The sequence below is a fragment of the Triticum dicoccoides genome, chromosome 2A, assembly GCF_002162155.2.
Source record: "Triticum dicoccoides isolate Atlit2015 ecotype Zavitan chromosome 2A, WEW_v2.0, whole genome shotgun sequence".
NCBI lineage: Eukaryota > Viridiplantae > Streptophyta > Magnoliopsida > Poales > Poaceae > Triticum > Triticum dicoccoides.
The window spans coordinates 323,370,333-323,391,127 of NC_041382.1; the positions used below are offsets into that span (position 1 = coordinate 323,370,333).

General features: G+C 45.7%; 1 protein-coding gene and 1 long non-coding RNA gene across 3 annotated transcripts; both read left to right on the forward strand.

Annotated features, from left to right (window-relative positions):
* Window positions 1-1,025: 1,025 nt before the first annotated feature.
* Window positions 1,026-2,467, forward strand: LOC119354481. Of its 2 annotated transcripts, XR_005170977.1 has the most exons (3): window positions 1,027-1,228; window positions 1,360-1,549; window positions 1,980-2,467. It is a non-coding gene; the product is annotated as an uncharacterized LOC119354481 (long non-coding RNA). The 2 variants fall into 2 exon arrangements; XR_005170976.1 differs by having other exon boundaries at window positions 1,026-1,228; window positions 1,360-2,467.
* Window positions 2,468-16,783: 14,316 nt separating this feature from the next.
* Window positions 16,784-20,434, forward strand: LOC119354482 (factor of DNA methylation 1-like). Its single transcript, XM_037621209.1, has 6 exons — window positions 16,784-18,516; window positions 18,662-18,843; window positions 18,949-19,038; window positions 19,113-19,397; window positions 19,497-19,727; window positions 20,024-20,434. The coding sequence occupies exons 1-6, from the start codon at window positions 17,628-17,630 to the stop codon at window positions 20,261-20,263; spliced, it is 1,917 nt and encodes a 638-aa protein (XP_037477106.1). The 5' UTR covers window positions 16,784-17,627; the 3' UTR covers window positions 20,264-20,434.
* The last annotated feature ends 361 nt before the right edge of the window (window positions 20,435-20,795 follow it).

Below are 20,795 nucleotides of genomic sequence, written 5' to 3' on the forward strand. Positions count from 1 at the left end.
AGGCTCGGTACGAGGCGGCCATGGCGCAGGCCATTGCCCTCTCCGCGGCCGGCGACTGCATGGTGCGGCCGATGGCCCTGCCGTCCCCTCCCCGATGCCGCGTCAAGGCCGACCCGGAGCCCCAGCCGGAGCCCAAGTCGGAGCCGTCCCTGATCGAGCGCTACTCCTGGACGGGACTACTGCGCGAGTGGCTGTCCGCGCCACCTGTTTGGATTGGGGCGATGCCAGCGCAGGAGGCGCCCTACCTCGAGATGTGGCGTCAGCGACAACTGGCCGAGGAGCGCCGTCGCGCCGAGTACGAGGAGATGCTCGAGCATGACCTCGTGGAGGAGCAGCGTGAGGCTGAGGAGGAGGCGCGCCAGGCCGCGGCTGCACAGGTGGCCGCACAATCCCTCGCGCCGGAACAGCCCCCCGTGGCCTACATCACCGCCGCCTGGAACACGGGGTTCCCAAACGCGAAAGCGAACATCCGTATCCACCTGGCCGACCCAAACAAAAAAAAAACAGATAAAATCGCCGTCTGTTTGGGTTGGCCCGGTGAAGTAGCTCTTAACCATCAATAAAATTGAAACCAAGGAAGACAGTTGTCCAGCAGCGGCAGGCCTTGGTCGGCAACCAGCGAAACAAAATGGAAAGATGAAGAGTCACATGGGCTACACTGACCATCGGGGAGATGTGTATGAGAATTAGTGGAGCAGCCGGCGCATGCATGTGGATGACCACGGTCTGACCACACCCGTGACACACACTGACATACTACTGCCGTGTGCATGGATTGAAAGAAGGAGCGGCTTCGTACACAATGAAAGTAGGGACTGCACCTTCCAGAGCAACTTTATGGTGGACGGCGGCTCGTGTGGACTTTTCCCGGCCATTAAACAATTCCTTGGGATGATCAAACGTCAGTTGCTGTCCTCGTGCTCGTTTCTTAGGAATAGGGACTAGGTGTGCTAGACGTATGAGTTTGGAACAACTGTTTTCATCGCTTGGAGATGGACACGCCAACTGCAAGCTGGTACAAACCCCGTGCGCTCCCGAGCAGCTATTTTGGGATAGTTGCGGATCACGTGGCCTAGTCGGCCCACATGTCAGGTTGTGGCTGTTCCTTTTGCAAATCACTGTTAACCGGGGATGGTCCTGCTCCAGATCCAGACGGGCGTCTTCCTCCTCTAGATCCAGGGTCCTACCCATGGATTTTCATGGAAGCGCAGGCCGATTCAAGAGACATGTAATTAAAATCCAAACTGTGGAAGCTCCCACTAATCTTCTCCGCAAGCTAAAAGGAAGGATTAGATTTTCATTTGTCCCATTTCAAGTCAACGGTGATTCCTAAATCCTCTAGGTGGCAATTTTTTGCAGGATTAGCCATGGGCAGTTGGGGCATACTGCGGCGGCGCGACCTATTGAGTCCTAGTAGGCTTCTATTGGCATCACCGAGGGGGACATTCGCTGAGTCGGAGATGTATGCAGCGCCGGCGGCAATGCGGGATTTGTTGGTGATCCCAGTGTTGCAAGTGTGCTCTGAGGCTACAAGTGGTTTGACACGCAGGTATTCCTACGCAACCTGGTATATTTTTTTGCGTAATCTGTGCAAGTTTGATTTCAGGCTTAACTAACTATCTGATTTATAGTTAGCTGTTGTAATTTTGTTTAGTGGCCACTAGTTCATGGGCATGGGCACGGATTGCTAATAATTTGTAGTTAACTGAATTAGGGGAAATGTGATTTACTGTCGACTCTGTGATTTACTGTCGACTGTGTATGTGTGGGCATGGGCATGGATTGCTAGTCAGTACAGCGTTGTTTAGTTTAGCAGTTTTGTATTGGAAAGGAAGCTAATAAAAAAACTGGTGTGGATTATCTCTTGTCTTGCTGCAATTTTAGCTAATTGCTTTTATTTACCTCCGGTCACCGGTGTGAGTACATGTGTCTGATCTTTAATTGTTGTGGAATATGTACCAATGGATTTGTGTTTACAGGCTGAGAAACTCATGGTGTCACTGCAACTGTGGCTTGTCTGCTGTTATAAAATACCCATGTACTTGGTAAAATTAGAAGCGGGCAATCTCATGGTTATCTCCTGTGTTTTTTGGATACGGATTTTGATTTTATTTTCTTGCAATCTACTGAAATTATTACTCCTCGATCTAACAGAGTGAGGAACTGAATGTTGATATACCCAGGAAGATGTACACTCTCACTCATGTGGATGCTTTGGCATGTGAAAAATGGAGCAAAGTTCAGATATGTACAAAAGTTCCAAGAAAGATGCTCAAGTGTGGTAAATGTGGAGTGATCGGACATCGTCAAAATCATGGGGCAAGCGTGCAGATCCATTTTAGCCTAATTTCCTTAACTTTTGACATGGTCCCATTTGATTTGTGTTTTAATTTGGACTTTGATTCAAAATGTATATTCGTTATGCGAACTGATATTGTTTCCCTGATTGTCCCTGAATTATACGCCACTCTTGAAACATTTGCTAAGTATTTTTATTCCTGCTAAAATACTTTTGATCATATTGCGATTTACAAACACCTGCAAGGTCTGACGTGAAGAAAAAAATAGGTAGGCTAAGGTGATTTGTGGCCGTAGAAATACTTGATGCTATTGCAATTTGCGGAAAAAACGAGGCGGACGTCAAAATAATAAACTTATTTAAATCCATCTGCACGTGATTATTACTGGTTTAGTGACGGTAAAGACTCTTGCTAGTATCATAATCTCTGCAGCACACTGGACTAACGTCCTGTTTTTAAATGGAAGAGGTAATAGCACCCCAGGTCCTTATACTTGCATGTCAGGTGATGGTTTAGTCCCTGAACTTGCAAAAGTAGATTATTTCATCCCTGAACTTGCATTCGAGGTGCAAATTTAGTCCACAGCCACCACAGCTCAACAAGTGGATGCCAAGTGGCCTGGCTGGTCAGCGCGTCGCATTTTGCACATAGCCCCCTGCCTTATTTGCTTATCAACCCGCACTTCATGACCAAGTGGCACCTAAATAAATGTCGTCTCCCCTGGGTCAATAACTCCTGTTCCTCCTTTGTCCTCGCCACTCCGACCACGCGAGCTGCTGCCGCTGGAGCTGGAGCCGCGGGCTAACGTCAGCCATCATGGCGACATCGCCGGAGCTCACCAGCGGTGTGCAGCCGCCTCCTTCCGTCCATCAAGTTAGGCCGCACGGCGTCTTTCCTCCAGATTACGGTTCGTTTCTTCATCTCCTATGTTCGTCCTCCTCTGCTTTGCTCCTCCTCCATTGTCGCCCGTAGCACCGGCGGATCAGTTTGTTTTGAGAGCGATTCTTGTACATCCAATGGTACCTGTTGCCTAGTGTTCTTGCAGCGGATTAAAGAACTGATTTTGACCACAGATTTTGGTCTAGGGTTTAGGTATTTCTATTTTTGGCAAAGGTTTAGGGTTCATGTGTTGTTGTGTATTTAGTGACCCTGGGTAGCCATTGCAAAGTGTGTTGAATAGGTAGGAGATGACGACTGTAACATAAATACCCAATTGTTACTAGATTTGTTCAGTTAATCTGCAAGATGTAGTTAACTGAACTTTTCTTCAGTTAACTGAACTTTTCTTCAGTTAACTGAACTTTTCTTCAGTGAACTATATTGTTGCACTTGGAGATGCAGTAGCTGATATTTCTTCAGTTACTATAAGAGTATAAGAGGTAGTTAACTATATTGCATATATTTTTGTTGTAGTGGCTTGGTCCCCTAAATCTGTAAGAGGTAGTTAACTGAATGTTTGCAGTTAACTAACTGCATCTACAAGATGCAGTTAACTGATTTTGTGCTTATATTCTGCTGTATACTTGTTATGTTGATGTTTGTGCTTATATTATGCTCTATGTGGGTGCAGTGTGTGATTCAGCAATGGGACAGAGTGTGGATACTCCTTTCTTTACACTAGAACTTGAGCATGGTGGAATATTCTGTGGACCAACAAATAGCATGGAGTATTACAATCCATCTGTGGAGGTGATTGACTATGTTGATGTTGGGTCATTCTCATATGCATTCATTGAAGAGCATCTAAAATGGCTGGGATATCCTGTCCATGAGCACATAATTTACTGGCAAAGACCTGGAAAAGCAATTTCAGATGGGATGGTGAGAATTAGAGGTGATGAGGATGTGCAGCAAATGATCATAGAAAGTGCTAAGCAGAAAGTGCTTGTAATCATGATGGACCATTCAGATTTCATCAGTAACTTTAGGCAAGATTTGATAGTGTCATCATTTCAGAGCCCAGACACATTGGCCACCTCAAATGTTGTTGTAGCCAGTGCAACATCATCTCACAGCCTCATTTTAGTCAATGTTGAATGTCCCCTTTTAGAGGTTGCAGCAGATTTTCAGTCTGAAGATAATTTGCTTAGTTATGGTGCACAGTCTGAAGATACAGTTCTGTCAGATTCAGATTTCAGTGACAGTGATTATGACATAGATGATGGTGATGATGATCTTTATGAAGAGAACATTGAATTTGATGTTAATGAACAAGCTCAGCTAGAGGAGGAAGAGGTTGAGCCTGACTATTTACTTGAAGATGAAGACCTTGACATCTCCACTGAAGAACAGGAGAAACTTAAGTACAAGTTCAAAGCTTTCAATAGCAAGGTGGACATGAAATCCCCTATTTTTAAAGTGGGCATGGTCTTTGCTGATGTGGTTGAGCTGAGGAAAGCTCTTACTGCATATTCTATAAGGAACAGAGTGCAGATCAAGAAGGTGAAGAATGATAAGATAAGATTGGAGGCAGTGTGTACTCCAGGCTGCCCTTGGCTGCTTAAGGCTAGCTATGACAATAGGACTGGAGGATTTGTCATAAAGGCTTACAATTCAGAGCATGTTTGCCAGAAGAAATGGAAACTAAAAGATTTGACAGCTAAATTCTTGTGCAACTTTTTAGATGAGTTCAGAGATGACCAAAAGATGTCACTTGGCACATTTTCAAGAAAATGCACTAGTGAGTTCAATTGCACCCCTAACAGATGGAAGTTAGCAAGGGCTAGAAAGCAAGCACTTAATCAAATCCATGGTGATGAGGAGGAGCAGTTCAGTAGGTTAAGGGATTATGGGCATGAATTAAGGACCAAAAATCCTAGGTCTACATTTCTGGTTACTACTGAACTTGTCAAGGATACCAAGTTTCCATTGGGTAGGAAGTGTTTGAAAACATTGTATTGGTCTTATGATGCATGCAAAAGAGGGTGGCTAAAGGGCTACAGGCCAATTATATTCATTGATGGCTGTCATATGAAAACAAGGTTCAAAGGAGTGCTGCTTAGTGCTGTAGGTATTGATCCTAATGACTGCATTTTCCCAATTGCAATGGGTTGGGTGGAAGTAGAATGCACTGGTTCATGGGAGTGGTTTCTGACAAGTTTGAAAGATGATCTAAATATCATTAACACTGCTCCCTACACAATTATGAGTGACAAGCATAAGGGTTTAATAAATGTTGTGTAGAAAGTTTGGCCTGATGCAGAACATAGGTTTTGTGTGAGGCGCATCTACCAGAACTTCAATGAGAAGCACAAAGGGGAGGTTCTGAAGCAAGACCTGTGGGCCATTGCAAGATCACCTAACAAAGTTAAGTGGAGAGAAAATTGTAAGAAGATGGATGATCACTGCCCAGCTGCATTTCATTGGACTGAAAGGCTGGAACCAAAGACTTGGTGCAAAGCATTTTTCAGTGAATTTCCAAAATGTGATATTCTGCTCAACAATAACTCTGAAGTGTTTAACAGGTGAATTACTTGTAAAATTTGGTTTTTAACTATGTGCTTTGAACATATCAGTAGTACTTTATACACATCACACATAACTATGACTGCATTCTTCCACTCTTTGTGCAGCTACATCCTTGATGGCAGAGAGATGCCAGTGCTTAGTATGCTTGAATACATATTTTACAAGATCATGCACAGGCTAGTGAGTAAGCAGAGAGAAGCTATAGAAAAGTGGACTCACCAGAGGATATGCCCTAAGATCAAGAAGAAATTGGACAAGAATACTGAGTTTGCTGCAAATTGCCATGTATCAGAAGCTGGCCAGCGGATCTTTAAAGTTCAGTCAGGTAATTCTAGCTACACAATGAACCTTTGCTTGCACACTTGTGATTGCAGGAGATGGCAGTTAGGGGGAGTACCCTGTGGGCATGCTGTAGCTTGTTGCAGGGAGGAGAGAATTGATCCTCATACAATGGTTCATGAATGCTATACTGTTGAAACATATCTCAAGGCATATGGGTACACTCTAGTCCCTCTAGGAGACCCAAAGAAGTGGGAGAAACAGAATGGATATAAGATATTTCCACATGTCTTCACTAAACAGTTGGGGAGGCCCAAGAAGAACAGGAAGCGGAGACCAGAGGAGAAGATCAAGAATGGTGTCAGGGTTTTGAACAGAAAAGGTCTTACAATGCATTGCTCAATTTGTGGTAGAGCTGATCACAACAGAAAAGGTCACTACACATGGCAGGAAACTAACATTCAGGAGGGTGTAGAAGAGGTTGATGAAAACTATGATGACCCATCTTTTCTCCAGGTAATTTCAGTGTTCAACTTATATGTTGAACTTACCTGAACTCTAACTGAACCTAACTGTATTTGAACCCTAACTGAACTTAGTTGAACCTAACTGTATTTAACTGAACTTAACTGAACATAACTGAATTTAAATGACTCTAACTGAGTTTTGTGCTTTGCGGAACATCTTCCCTAGCCACCCAGATCCTAGGCTGGACCCAACTGAGTCACCAACCAGTATGGTGTACAACATGGCTCAAAGAGAGACTGCAAGAAGAGGTGCTGAAAGGGTTCATGTGCCACTGCCTGAGCTTTCTTCATTTGTTGTTGCTGCTGGTGCTTCCATGCCTCAGCCAAGAGTGACTACAGAAATGCACATAGGGAGGCAAACAAGGGCAAGCACACAAGCTAAAAACAATGCAACTGCAGCTGGTAGGGGAAGAGGAAGGAAAAGAGCAAGAAATTCCGATGTTGCTGCTGCTGGAGGAAGAGGAGCAAGTGCAACCGCAGGGAGAGGCAGAGGAGCAAATGCAAATGGAGGGAGAGGAAGAGGAGCAAGTGCAACTGGAGGGAGAGGAAGAGGAGCAAGTGCAACTGCAGGGAGAGGCAGAGGAGTTAATGCTATTGGAGGGAGAGGGAGAGGAGCAAGTTCCACTGGAGGGAGAGGCAGAGGAGCAAATGCAGATGACCAAGTTCCAACTGGAGGGAGAGGCACAGGAGCACCAAATGCAAATGCATATGCTTGGAGAGGAGGAGCACCAGATGCAAGTGCTTGGCCAGAAGGAGCAGCAAATGCAACTGCTTGGGCAGGAGGAGAAGTTCCATTTGTAGGTAGAGGAACAAATGTTCCATATTCGGGATGGAGATGGCTACTGTTTGGAGATCAGAGGACAGTTCCTGATCTCAATGCTCCTGCTGATGATTTCATGGCACCACATCAGTGATTGTGTGCCAGTTGGTGGTAGTGATTGCCTACCATTCTTTTTTGTTAAGAAAACAGTGGCTTAAATTGCCTGTTTTTTGATGGCAAACTGTGGCTCACAATGGCATTCATTGCCCTTTTTTGTAACTAACTTATATGATGCATGGATGTGTTACTTATGGATGGCTTAAATTGCCACTGATTCAGTTAAGTTATATGATGCATGGATGTGCTGCTTATTATTCATGCATGTGTTACTGAACTGAAGATGCAGTTAACTGCAGATGCAGTTAACTGAAAATGCAGATAACTGCAGATGCAGTTAACTGAAAATGCAGATAACTGCAGATGCAGTTAACTGAAAATGCAGATAACTACAAATCCAGATAAAATGCAGATATGCGGTTAAATGAAGAAGCAGATAAATTTCAATAATTAGTAACCTAAATGATTGTGAAAAAATTCAAAATTTTTAAAAAATGGTGTGCCTGGGGCTCGAACCCAGGACCTGTTGTTACAAACGTTGAGAACAATGCCAGTAGAATAGTAGTAGTGATTTGTTAGGTTGTATGTAACTAGGTAGTTATTATGCGCCCTCATTTCGTCCGCCTGTTCGGTTTCTAGCCCTTTAAGACCACCCACCGCTGAACTCGCCCACTCAACCAGCTCCACTCCCCTGCCCAGTCCACCCACGTCTCTTCGGTCTAGTCGCTCCACCAACTTCCACACCCCGCATTGAAACCCTCGCTCGCCGTCGAGCTCAACACCGCCGCAGACGCCATGGACAACACTCCATCGTGGCAGCGAGCGATCGAAGATCTGGCCTGTGACGACGAGGCGGCCCGCGCGGATCTAAGGGAGATCGCGCGCTGGTTCCCCAACATCAGCATGATGCGCCATCACGCCCGCAGCCTCATCAAGATCATGACGGACGACGAGAAGCGGCGGGCAATGCCCCTCGGGCCGGGGGTTGCGCCTCCGCTGATCCTCCGCTTCGCATTGATGGAGACGCACTCCGACGACCCGAGGCAGCGCGCGAGGTGGTGGATGTATCGCTCCTCCACCACGCCCGCGCCGCACCCGGATCCGTTCCGCGTCGCGTCCAGGGCGCAGAGCATGCGCGATGTCGTCCTGGCCCTCCCCGCGCCGGTGAACACTGCCTACTGGGATAGATTCCATCCCGAGCTCCTCGTCCACGATGACATCTCCGATGCGGACTCGTCCGATGATGACGACTCCGAGTACTGCAAGGTCGACTCGGACAACGACTTTGGCTACAGGGGGGACACTGGCACTTCTTCCGAGGAGGAGGAGATAGAGGTCGTCGTCATGTCAGACGATGAGCCAGAGATCCAGATGGTGGTGCCCGTCGTCGACCCCAGGGAGGGTGGTCACAGGGCTCGTCCAATCGAATTGGACCTGCTTCCAGACGTGCCCGACATCGTCAAGCAAGAGTTGCTGGAGGAGGTAGCGCAGGACGCGGTGGCGGAGCCGGCCAGGATCGGCGACAAGGCTGTGAAGAGGTCTTCTGCAGGGAAGGTGCGCCGCTTCGAACGTCTCAAACGCCTGAAGATGTGAAGAAGAATGAAGGAAGACTGAAGAAGAAGAAGATGAAGTAGTTAGGTATGCTGCTTATAAGTTCAGCATATAAGTTAGAACTATTTTGCGTTTAGTTAAGTTAGGTGTGCTGTTTATAGATTCAGCACATAAGTTATTTGTAATGCTGCTATGGGAACTGCTGCAAGTTTATGCAAGGTTATCGTTGAACTGCTATGCTATGATGTTAGGGTGATGATATGCTGCAATGTTGCTATTTTGGTCATGTTGCTTCAATTTGGTTACAATGTTGCTGCTGCTGTAGTTGCCATGCTGCTGTGTTTTGCCATGCTCCTGCCTTTGCCATGCTGCAGTACAAATGTGTTGTGGATAGCATGTGTTGTGCTGTTGTGTCCAAAATTAGCATAAATTTAATACTGTAGATTCAGTAGATACTTAATCTGTACTAATGCATCTCTCTTTAGGTCAAAATCATATTCAGATTACTATTCAGTTAGTACTACTGCATCTCTATTTAGTTTACTGAATCTTTAGTAACACTTTCAAAAAATCAGTTTACTGAATATTCAGTAACACTGTCAAAAAATTCAGTTTACTAATCTTCAGTAACACTGTCAAAAATTCAGTTACTGAATATTCACTAACACTGTCAAAAAATCAGTTTACTGAATCTTCAGTAACACTGTCAATAATTCAGTTTACTGAATCTTCAGTAACACTGTCAAAAATTCAGTTATGTAATAACACCTTCAAACAACATAACTTGGGCAGTTATAAAAATTCAGTTAACTAGAGGCAGTCATACAAATTCAGTGCCTTACAGGATACTGGCATACAAATCAACCAAGTTCACTAAAAGAGTGCAAGCAATTAATAGCTACTATTTAAGGCGGCATTACATCAACAATGAATTACTCAAATTCATCTAAGATCTCCTTCACCCTCCTTATCTTGCTCTTGGTCTCCTCCTTGTGCCTGAACAAATCACCAATCATGTACTCTAGTTTCTTCTTCTCCTTCTTCAGCTCATCCCTCTGGGACAGCACTTTGTCCATCTCTTCCTTCATCTTCTCCATCTGTTGCTTCATCTCATCCCTCTCTTTCTCTGCCTTAGCCCTCACAACCTGATGAATGTTAGTGCTAGATTTAGCAGACAGCTTCCTCTTCTCAAGCTCTTGCTTTAGGTCAGAAACAGCAAGTCTTGCATTGCCCGCTCCTTGTCAGCCACCATCTTAGCAAAATCCAGTTTAAAAAACCTCAGTTCTTTTTCCATCTTTTCTTTCTCTCTCACAACCCTAAGATTTTCTTCAGCAAGATGTAAATTCTCACTGATCCTTAGCTTGTTCTCATCATCATACATGCCCCAAACCCTAGCTAAACTCATCTTCAGAGTGGCAGGCCATTCAAGGTCAATCCACTCCACAAACTTGCATTTTGGTATTTCCTACAAAATAAGAAAGAACACAACTTTACATACATGAAGAAGTTTGTGTTCAGTTAAATTCACCAACAATATGCTCTTAAGTTCAGTTAAGTTCAATTAAGTTCAGTTAGTTCATTTAAATTCAGTTAACTACACAAACAAGATGTTGTTAACTGAAAAATTCAGTTAAGTTCAGATCAGTTCAGTAAAGTCAGTTAAGTCAGTTAACTCGGTAAAGTTCATTTATGTTGAGTTAAGGTCAGTTAAGTTAGTTCACTTAAATTTAGCTAAGTACACAAACAAGATGTTGTTAACTGTAAACAATTCAATTAAATTAACAAACAACATGTTGTTCCAAGTTTGATTGAACTGTAGATCTACTAATCTTTTGTGCACAAGCTAGATACCTCCTTCCACTATCAACTGATTCAAAGGAAACAAGCTTTTCACAGACACACTAGTGTTCACATCTAGCTGGAAGATCTGGAGCAAGTCCTGTCCACTCAGAGCAAAAAATGGTGGCAGGAGCAGGAGCCTACAACACAATATTTTCAGAAAAATCCCCCCTTCTTGCCCAAACCCTAACTGGCAGAGTCATAGTAGATCTACTCACCTCACTTGTGATAGAGTAGTCGTCGGACGATGAGCTGGAACCTTCACTCCAAGAAACCATGGCGGAGAGCTGGAGGCTGCGGCGAGCTGGAGGCTGCGGCGAGCTGGCGGCTGCGGCGAGCTGGAGCAGGGAAGGAAGCAAGGGAGCAGAGAAGTGAGCGGAGGGTGAGCTGCCGACAAAGTAGAATATTCCAACGAATATACCAACACAGGTCTCACATTTGTGATGAAGTGTGGGTTGATAAGCAAATAAGGCAGGGGGCTATGTGCAAAATGTGACGCGCTGACCAGCCAGGCCACTTGGCATCCACTTGTCGAGCTGTGAGTGGTTGTGGACTGAATTTGCACCTCCAATGCAAGTTCAGGGATGAAATAATCTACTTTTGCAAGTACAAGGACTAAACCATCACCTGACATGCAAGTATAAGGACCTGGGGTGCTATTACCTCTAAATGGAAGGTAACCGATTATTATTCTATTTGCTCACGTGAGAGGGAGGGTCATTTGGGCACATGGACGCATCACTTCTGTCAGTAAAGCTAGCTCTGGTTGTCGGGATACAAGCGTGGGTGAGCATCTACGGGGGGACAGCGCGCGTAAATACCGCGAGGGATTTGATGAATATAGAAAACGGACGGCGTTGAACCGTTCGGCATTTTCGCTGCACCTTCCTTCTATTGCACACGTAGAGTATTGATTTATTTTTTCCGGTTGTAGAATATTGAATTTTAAACTGGTGTTTTGTTGTGCTTCGTACGCGGTGCAAGTAGATGATGGCTGGTCATTTTTCTAAAAGAAGGCGCATTGCATCCTGAAAAGAACATTGTTAGGAGTGTTTTTTGAGCGGTCTCCTTTTTCTGTGTGTACATAGTTTTTGCCTTGTACTCCCCCCGTCTCAAAATTCTTGTCTTAAATTCATCTAGATACGAATGTATATAATATTAAAAGGTGACTTGATACATCCATATTTAGATAAATCTAAAACAAGAATTTTGGAACGAAGGGAATAGTACAAATGTGCTTGCCAAAGTTATTTTTTTGTTTAAAATAATGTGCTTACCAAAGTTGGCTCCCTCTTAAACAGATTAGCAAGTGGACGAGGATCCATAAGCTTTTTGTTCTTGCCCTCCAATAAATACACAATTATACCAAGCAAACGAGCAAACAAACTAAATAATACATAAGGGCAAACGAAAAGACGAACGGAAGAAGGGCGAAGAAAAAGGCAAAAAAAAATTAAAATCGTTTTAGAAGTGAGGGAGGGGAAAACGAGAGGCGAATGGCGAATAATATAATGCAAGAGATAAGAGTTTATGATGGGTACTTGGTATGTCTTGGCTTGGCATAGATCTCCTCGGTAACAGCGCCAGAAATTCTTCCTGGTACCTCTTGAGCTTGTGTTGGTTTTTTCCTTGAAGAGGAAAGGGTGATGCAGCAAAGTAGAGCAAGTATTTCCCTCAGTTTTGAGAACCAAGGTATCAATCCAGTAGGAGACAACACACAAGTCACCGAATACCTGCACAAACAAACACCAACTTGCACCCAACGTGATAAAGGGGTTGTCAATCCCTTCACGGTTATTTGCAAAGTGAGACCTGATAGAGATGAATAAATGGTAAAGTAATGTTTTTGGTATTTTTGTTTATGGAACGGAAAGTAAAAGATTGCAAAGAAAGTAAAAGGAAACTAAAATTGTAGATCAAAAACTTGTATGATGGAAAGTAGACCCGGGGGCCATAGGTTCAACTAGAGGCTTCTCTCAAGATAGAAAATATTACTGCGGGTAAACAAATTACTGCCGAGCAAGATTATGGAAGTGACAGAAGGTTCATCGTAAAGGGTTACGTCGATGCAAATTTTGACACTGATCCAGATGACTCTAAATCTCAATCTGGATACATATTGAAAGTGGGAGCAATTAGCTAGAGTAGCTCTGTGCAGAGCATTGTTGACATAGAAATTACCAAAAAAATTACGGATCTGAATGTGGCAGACCCGTTGACTAAACTTCTCTCACAAGCAAAACATGATCACACCTTAGTACTCTTTGGGTATTAATCACATAGCGATGTGAACTAGTAAACCCTTTGGGTGTTGGTCACATGTCGATGTGAACTATGGGTGTTAATCACATGGTGATGTGAACTATTGGTATTAAATTACATGGCGATGTGAACTAGATTATTGACTCTAGTGCAAGTGGGAGAATGAAGGAAATATGCCCTAGAGGCAATAATAAAGTTATTATATATTTCCTTATATCATGATAAACGTTTATTATTCATGCTAGAATTGTATTAACCGGAAACATAATACATGTGTGAATACATAGACAAACAGAGTGTCACTAGTATGCCTCTACTTGACTAGCTCGTTGATCAAACATGGTTATGTTTCCTAACCATAGACATGAGTTGTCATTTGATTAACGGGATCACATCATTAGGAGAATGATGTGATTGACTTGACCCATTCCGTTAGCTTAGCACTTGATCGTTTAGTTTGTTGCTATTGTTTTCTTCATGACTTATACATGTTCCTATGACTATGAGATTATGCAGCTCCCATTTACCAGAGGAACACGTTGTGTGCTACTAAACGTCACAACATAACTGGGTGATTATAAAGGTACTCTACAGGTGTCTCCGAAGGTACTTGTTGGGTTGGCGTATTTCAAGATTAGGATTTGTCACTCCGATTGTCGGAGAGGTATCTCTGGGCCCTCTCGGTAATGCACATCACCTAAGCCTTGCAAGCATTGCAACTAATAAGTTAGTTGCGAGATGATGTATTATGGAACGAATAAAGAGACTTGCCGGTAACGAGATTGAACTAGGTATTGAGATGCCGACGATCGAATCTCGGGCAAGTAACATACCGATGACAAAGGGAACAACGTATGTTGTTATGCAGTCTGACCGATAAAGATCTTCGTAGAATATGTAGGAGCCAATATGAGCATCCAGGTTCTGCTATTAGTTATTGACCGGAGACGTGTCTCGGTCATGTCTACATAGTTCTCGAACCCGTAGGGTCCGCACGCTTAACGCTACGATGACAGTTATATTATGAGTTTATATGTTTTGATGTACCGAAGGAGTTCGGAGTCCCGGATGATATCGGGGACATGACGAGGAGTCTCGAAATGGTCGATACATAAAGATCGATATATTGGACGACTATATTCGGACATCGGAAAGGTTCCGAGTGATTCGGGTATTTTTCGGAGTACCGGAGAGTTACGGGAATTCGCCGGGGAGTATATAGGCCTTATTGGGCTTTAGGGGAAAGAGAGAGGAGAGGTTGGGCGCCCCCCAAGGCCTAGTCCGAATTGGACTAAGGGGAGGGGCTGCGCCCCCTCCTTCCTTCTCTTCTCCCTTCCCTTGCCTTGACTCCTACTCCTACTACTTGGAAGGGGGGGGGGAATCCTACTCCCGGTGAGAGTAGGACTCCTCTAGGGCGCGCCATAGGGGCCGGCCCTCTCCCTCCTCCTCCACTCCTTTATATACGTGGCCAAGGGGCACCCCATAGACACACAAGTTGATCTTCATGATCGTTCTCTTAGCCGTGTGCGGTGCCCCCCTCCACCATAATCCTCGATAATATTGTAGCGGTGCTTAGGCGAAGCCCTACGACGGTAGAACATCAAGATCGTCACCACGCCATCGTGCTGACGGAACTCTTCCCCAACACTTTGCTGGATTGGAGTCCGGGGATCGTCGTCGAGCTGAACGTGTGCTAGAACTCGGAGGTGCCGTAGTTTCGGTGCTTGATTGGTCGGGCCGTGAAGACGTACGACTACATCAACCGCGTTGTGCTAACGCTTCCGCTTCCGGTCTACGAGGGTACGTAGACAACACTCTCCTCTCTCGTTGCTATGCATCACCATGATCTTGCGTGTGCGTAGGAAATTTTTGAAATTACTACGTTCCCCAACACAGCCCACCCGAACGCCGCCTGGTACGCTGCCAGGGCAGCCTCCTCCGACGTTTGTTGGGGGCGGCATTGCGGCAAGCCGCGCGCGCTCCTCCTCCTCCTCGAACCGGAGCGTCTCCGTGCCGCGTTGGAGCATGGCGTCGTAACGCATCTGCTCCTCGCCATTGGCCTGCTCCTGGTGGAGCCAGTGCTCCTTCCATCGCTCGAGGTGGGCCACCTCCTCCTCCGGCGTCGCGGCGAAGTGGACGGGAGGCGCGCACACCCACTCACGGTACTGACCCGTCCACGAGTAGGCCTCCTCTGGCCAAGTGAGTGGAGGCGGGGAGTGCTTACGCGTCGGCTCCGGCTCCGGCTCCGGCTCCGGCTCCGGCTTAGGCTGGACGGGCGGCAACGGTGGCGGTGGCGGCACGAAGAGCGGGGTGTGGACAGAGTCCCCCGCTACCGACAGGGCAAGGTCTTGCTCCAGCCCATCCCAGTGCGCGCCCTCCTCGAGGCGGCTAGCCTCTAGCGCGTGCTGCAGGGCCTCCTCGAGGGCGGCTTGGTACTCCACCTCCGCCTCCATGTACTCCGGCTCTACCTGCGGGGGCGGCGGTGGGAACGGTGGCGGGACGGCGTCGACAGCCGAGCGCCGTTGCTCCTCGTGTTCGAGGGTGAACCACGCCTCCCAGTTGGGGGAGTCGGCGGCGTACTCTGGCAGCCGACGCTGCTCCGGCGTGGGCTGCGCGCGGCGCCTGCGCACCTCGTCGTCGTGCGCCCGTTAGGTAGGAGGAACCGCCGGCACCGGGATCCGCTGCGGATCCAGATGCCAATGGTGCGGCAGCGTGACATCGGGGTACGACAATGGCTGCATGTACTCCCAATGCCACCGCACTTGGTGCACCGGGATGTGCAGGCGCCGGCGACCAGGGCGGAAACGCGTCGCCGCCGGAGGAGGAGGAGGGGGAAGGGGAGTACGGGAGGACGAGGCGCCGGGGGTGCCCTTGCCCTTGCCCTTGCCCTTGCTGCTGCCGAAGAGGCCATGGCTAGGGTTTGCAGTCGCCGGCGAGGAAGCAAAGGGAATGGTGGGGGAGGGGCAGATATGGACGGGAGAAGTGAATGAGGCTGCCCCCGCCGCACGCGTGGTTAAAAAAGGACACTTCCACTGGCTGACGCGTGGGCCTGCTGTCGGTGGTCGTCATAAATAAGACGACCGGTGGCGGTTGGATGGCCGCCAGGTGGGGACGCGGCGGACGGCGAGGAGACGCGCGGTGCGTCCGCTTCGTGTCCGCGCGGACGCATTCCAGATGCAATTTTGGGCCGGAAATGCGTCGGCGCGGATGTCAGGCGAACATGATTTAAGTTTGGGTCGACGCGTTGGGCCGTCATTTTTGTCCGCGCCGATCCAAACGGATGCGGGTGGACGAAATGAATCGCTCCATTAGAGTTGCTCTTAATCGCATAAATAAAGATGAGCACATTTTTGCCTCACATGGCCAGAGTTGTGAATGACGGGTAGGGATGATACCTGCATGGGATGGCTGCCGATGGACGCCGGGATCAATTCAATGGAAATTGAATCGGCTGCTGCTTGACGGCGGCGGCGCACGACGCACTCGACTGGCAGGGGGAGGGGGGTTCTTGTAAAATTAATTTGCTGGCTTCAGTTGGGGGCGTGCGTGTAGGTGTAAAATTACTACAAAATCTGTTAACACACACGATTTTGATCGTGGGGCTGAGAGCAAAGGGACACACGGATACAACATGCCGGACGGGAAGGGGTTAAGTAAGATGTATGTTAGGTGAAACCCCATCAAAATTCCTCCGTTCTTAAACCCCCGGTCCCCGTGCTGTTCCTCTTCTCAGCCCTTCTTCTCTGATTTCCCCCCCAAATCCCTCGCATTCTCGTGCCGACGGCGCCGGCGCACAAGAAGCGAAGCCTACTGGCCCCGGATTTGCTTCTTCCTTCATTCCTTTGTTGGTAAGGAACCCTAGCGTGATCGTTTTTCGGGGGGATTTTCGCGGTTCCTTGCCTATTTCTTAGGTGCGAGTTAATCCATCCACCATTCTTTGATTATTTTCCACGGACAAGAGGAATCCAGTTACTACTGATCAGTGTTAATTTTGCCCTTGGGGTTTTTCCGTTCTTTGCTGTGGCAGCGTCGCAGCGATCAACCCAACTCCAAATCATTCTCCCCTCCATCATTGATTTAGTTGCCGATCCCTTTGCAGTAATCACTTCTTTTTCCCCAAACAATATCTGGGATTCGTCCAGCTAAATCTCCGTACGCACGTTGAGTACAACACTGGGTGTAAATAAAATCATTCTGGATGGCAGAGGAAATCCACACATCTGCATCGACCCGATCCTTTTATTACTATTAGTCATTCCATGGATAGGCTTTTGGTCGGTTTTTATCTGAATATTTTAGAAATTGGTCGCGTTTCTCATTTCCTAACTAGTATACCAACTTAAAGTGTGTATAAATGAAATGTTGGCTATTTAATCATTTCCGAGGACTAGCACAGCTTTCCATTCACTTTAATTTGACATGCCTCTTTACCATATGAATCACTTCAAATCAGTTGATAGCACTGACTGAACGCTTTTTTGGGCTCATCCTCGGGGCATTTTATCTCTCAACATCCAAATCCCGATGGAGCATACCTCTGAAGAAGAATCTGAGATTAGTGATTCGGAGATCGATGAGTACAAGGACAAGATCTACGCGCAACTGCGGCTGCGGTCCCAAAAATTGAAAGTGCAGTATGGTGAGAAGATCTTCCGGTGCCCGCTCTGCCTAGGGAAAAGGAAGCAAGATTACAACGTCAAGGATCTTCTGCAGCATGCCTCAGGAATAGGGGCTGCTCAGAAACGCAAGCCCAGGGTGAGGGCAGCACACCTAGCACTTGCAGAGTATGTGAAGAATGATTTGGGCAGCTCCTTGGAACCATCATTGCAGCTTGCCATCGTTGAGTATAAGCCTCCTAAGATTGAACAAGAGAAGTTCGTATGGCCGTGGATGGGCATTCTGGTTAATCTACCAGCTGATTTGATGGATACAAATTTTGTCAGGGAGAGTGAGCATATGTTAAAATCACAGTTATCACGGTTCAGACCATGCGAAGTCACTGTTCTTTTGGATTCAAAGGGCCAGACTGATCACTCCATCATCAAGTTTGCTGAAGACTGGACTGGGTTCAAGGATGCATTAGCTTTTGAAAACCATTTCATAGTGGAGCAGTACAGTAAGACTGATTGGAACAGAAGAAACTGTAAAATGGACGATCTTTATGGATGGCTTGCAAGATCTGATGATTATAACTCTCATGGGACAATAGGAGAGCATTTGAGGAAAATTGGAGTTCTAAAAAGTGTTGGTGATCGGGAACATGAGAGAACTGAGCGTATTGCTCATTTTACTCGCCAAATAGAAGAGAAGAATAAGCATTTACAAGAACTGGAGCTGAAGCACAATCAAACTGCAATGAAACTTGAAAGCATGATGAAAGACAAGGATCGAATGGTTGAGGAACATAATGAAAGTATGGACATATTTCGATACTGTGTGTTTTTGCTGCATTTTGTGTACTATTGATCTTACTTGTTTTCTTCTATACTGCTGGCAGCAGTAATATCATCTTGTGTTCACTGAACTTACTGAGTTTTTTTTTCCTATTCGATAACCAGAGATAAGAAAGATGCAGGAAGACGCTCGTTGGAATTCTAGTAAAATAGTTGAAGATAATCAAAGACTGCAACAGGAACTGAAGACCAGGAGAGAACAAGCCATCCGGAGACATAAGCAACTTGAAGAGTTGGCTAGGAAAAGTAATATTGACAGAGCAAAAGTCGAAGCAGAGAAAGAAAAGGTTTTTTTTTTCATGTTTCCTCCAATGCTATTTTATCTTCTATTCCTTCTGTTATATCTTAATGAACTGAATTTGAATTTACGTATGCTGTTCAAACTCTTACAGAATGCAAACGAGAATGTTCTTCTTGACTTAGCAACCCTAAAGCATAAGAAGGCGCGTGAAGAGCTCAGGCAGCTTCTCAAGAAACACGAGGTATTGCTTTCAAGCATAGTTTGTATGTTGAGTATCTAGTGAAAATGCATTTGTTTCACTTCCTGAAATTGCAGCAAGAGAAAGAAGATGCTTTCAGGAGGCAATACAAACTGGAAGAGGACTTAACTTCTAAGCAGAATCTTGAGATGGAATTAGCACAGTTGAGAGGGAAGTTAGAGGTAATGAAGCACATGGGAGCTGAGGCAGATACAACATCAAAGGAATTTGATAAGGTGTCTGAAGAGCTGAAAGAGAAAGATGAACAGCTTGAAGCCATGGAATCTGCAAACCAGGCCCTTATTATTGTGGAACGAAGGACCAATGATGAACTTGAACAAGCCAAGAAAGAACTTATACAGGTATGTATAATCTCTATTGCATTCTTAATTTTCTATTGATTGTGATACCTTATATATCGCTTCGTCCTTCGCGCGGGTAACAAATTACTCGCTGTGTAGGGCCTACAACAGATACAAGTAACTCGATCCACTATTGGTGTCAAGAGAATGGGTGTGCTTGATGGAAAAGCTTTTGTTGCTGCATGCAAAAAGAAAGAGGGAAATGGTGTTTCGAAAAAAAATGCAAAGTATGATGTAGAGGCAACACTTGTGTTATCAAAATGGGAAGATGAGATCAAGCAACCAGATTGGCATCCTTTCAAAGTTATCGATGTTGATGGACAGACAAAGGTAAGCCTTTTTATTTTGCTTATATTATACTGCTCCTTTTCGGAGAACAACATATACTGGTTGAGAGGGCGTCCTGGTCCATGTTTCTGTAGTTCTATGCATGTTTGTTTGTGTATTAATATTTTTGATTTGATTTGACGGGCAACGGTCAGATTGTCAAAAAAGAAAGGAAAAAACTGAAGTATTTGAATTTCAACTGGATATATTGCTATCCTGATTTGAGTCCTTGTTCCAGTAATGAAAACACTGTTATGACTTTGCAGCCTGTGATTCTGATAGACGTTTGAATGGTGCAGGAAATAGTCCGGGAAGACGATGAGAAGCTGCAAGCCCTGAAAGAAGAGCTGGGGCAGGAGGCCCACGATGTTGTGGTCAAGGCCCTTCTTGAGATGAACGAATACAACCCCAGCGGCAGGTACCCTGTCCCCGTGCTGTGGAACTTCAAGGAGAACCGGAGAGCGCCGCTTGACGAGGCAGTAGCGTACATTCTCAAGCAGTGGAAGGCGAGCAAGAACAAGAGAACCTACTTCTCCTGAGTGAGATTGACGTCTCCTAGTCCTAGTTGTAGTTTCTGGCCTGTGGCGCTGTAAAATCGTACCGTAGTAACAGTACTTGATGCTTAGTAAATTCTGAAAGGAATAAACACAATTGCGACGAGGGTTTTAGAAAACCAATGGATTTTTTAGAGATACTAAGCTCCCACGAAATGAGACCTCTTGGTGCTTTTTTGTTGTTGCGTTTATGGCCTCATATGTCAAAGAGTGGACAGGTCGTTGGCTGCAATGGAGCCTATTCGCATCGGAACCCGGCGCTCATAGCGTGATCCATAGATTACCTCTTCGCAGGTGTGGGCAAATCTGTAGCGTCTAACTTTTTTCTACCGGTTTTAGGAAGTTTGTAGAACGTTCTGTGGACCGGGTTTCCCCCTGTGTTTCAATTTGCTGATTTTACGAGGGTTTTTTTAGTGTTTCTTCTATTTCTTTAATAATTTTTGAACTTGTGAACACTTTCCTAAAATACGATATTATTGTTAAAATTTGTGTGCATTTTTTTTAACTTGGGGAACTA

Excerpts from the sequence above, each read along its gene's own strand:
- LOC119354482 (XM_037621209.1), top strand. The coding sequence starts at position 17,628 with ATGGAGCATACCTCTGAAGAAGAATCTGAGATTAGTGATTCGGAGATC. Across the intron at positions 18,844-18,948 it reads TCGAAGCAGAGAAAGAAAAG|AATGCAAACGAGAATGTTCT; the intron begins GTTTTTTTTTTC and ends AAACTCTTACAG. Across the intron at positions 19,039-19,112 it reads AGCTTCTCAAGAAACACGAG|CAAGAGAAAGAAGATGCTTT; the intron begins GTATTGCTTTCA and ends CTGAAATTGCAG.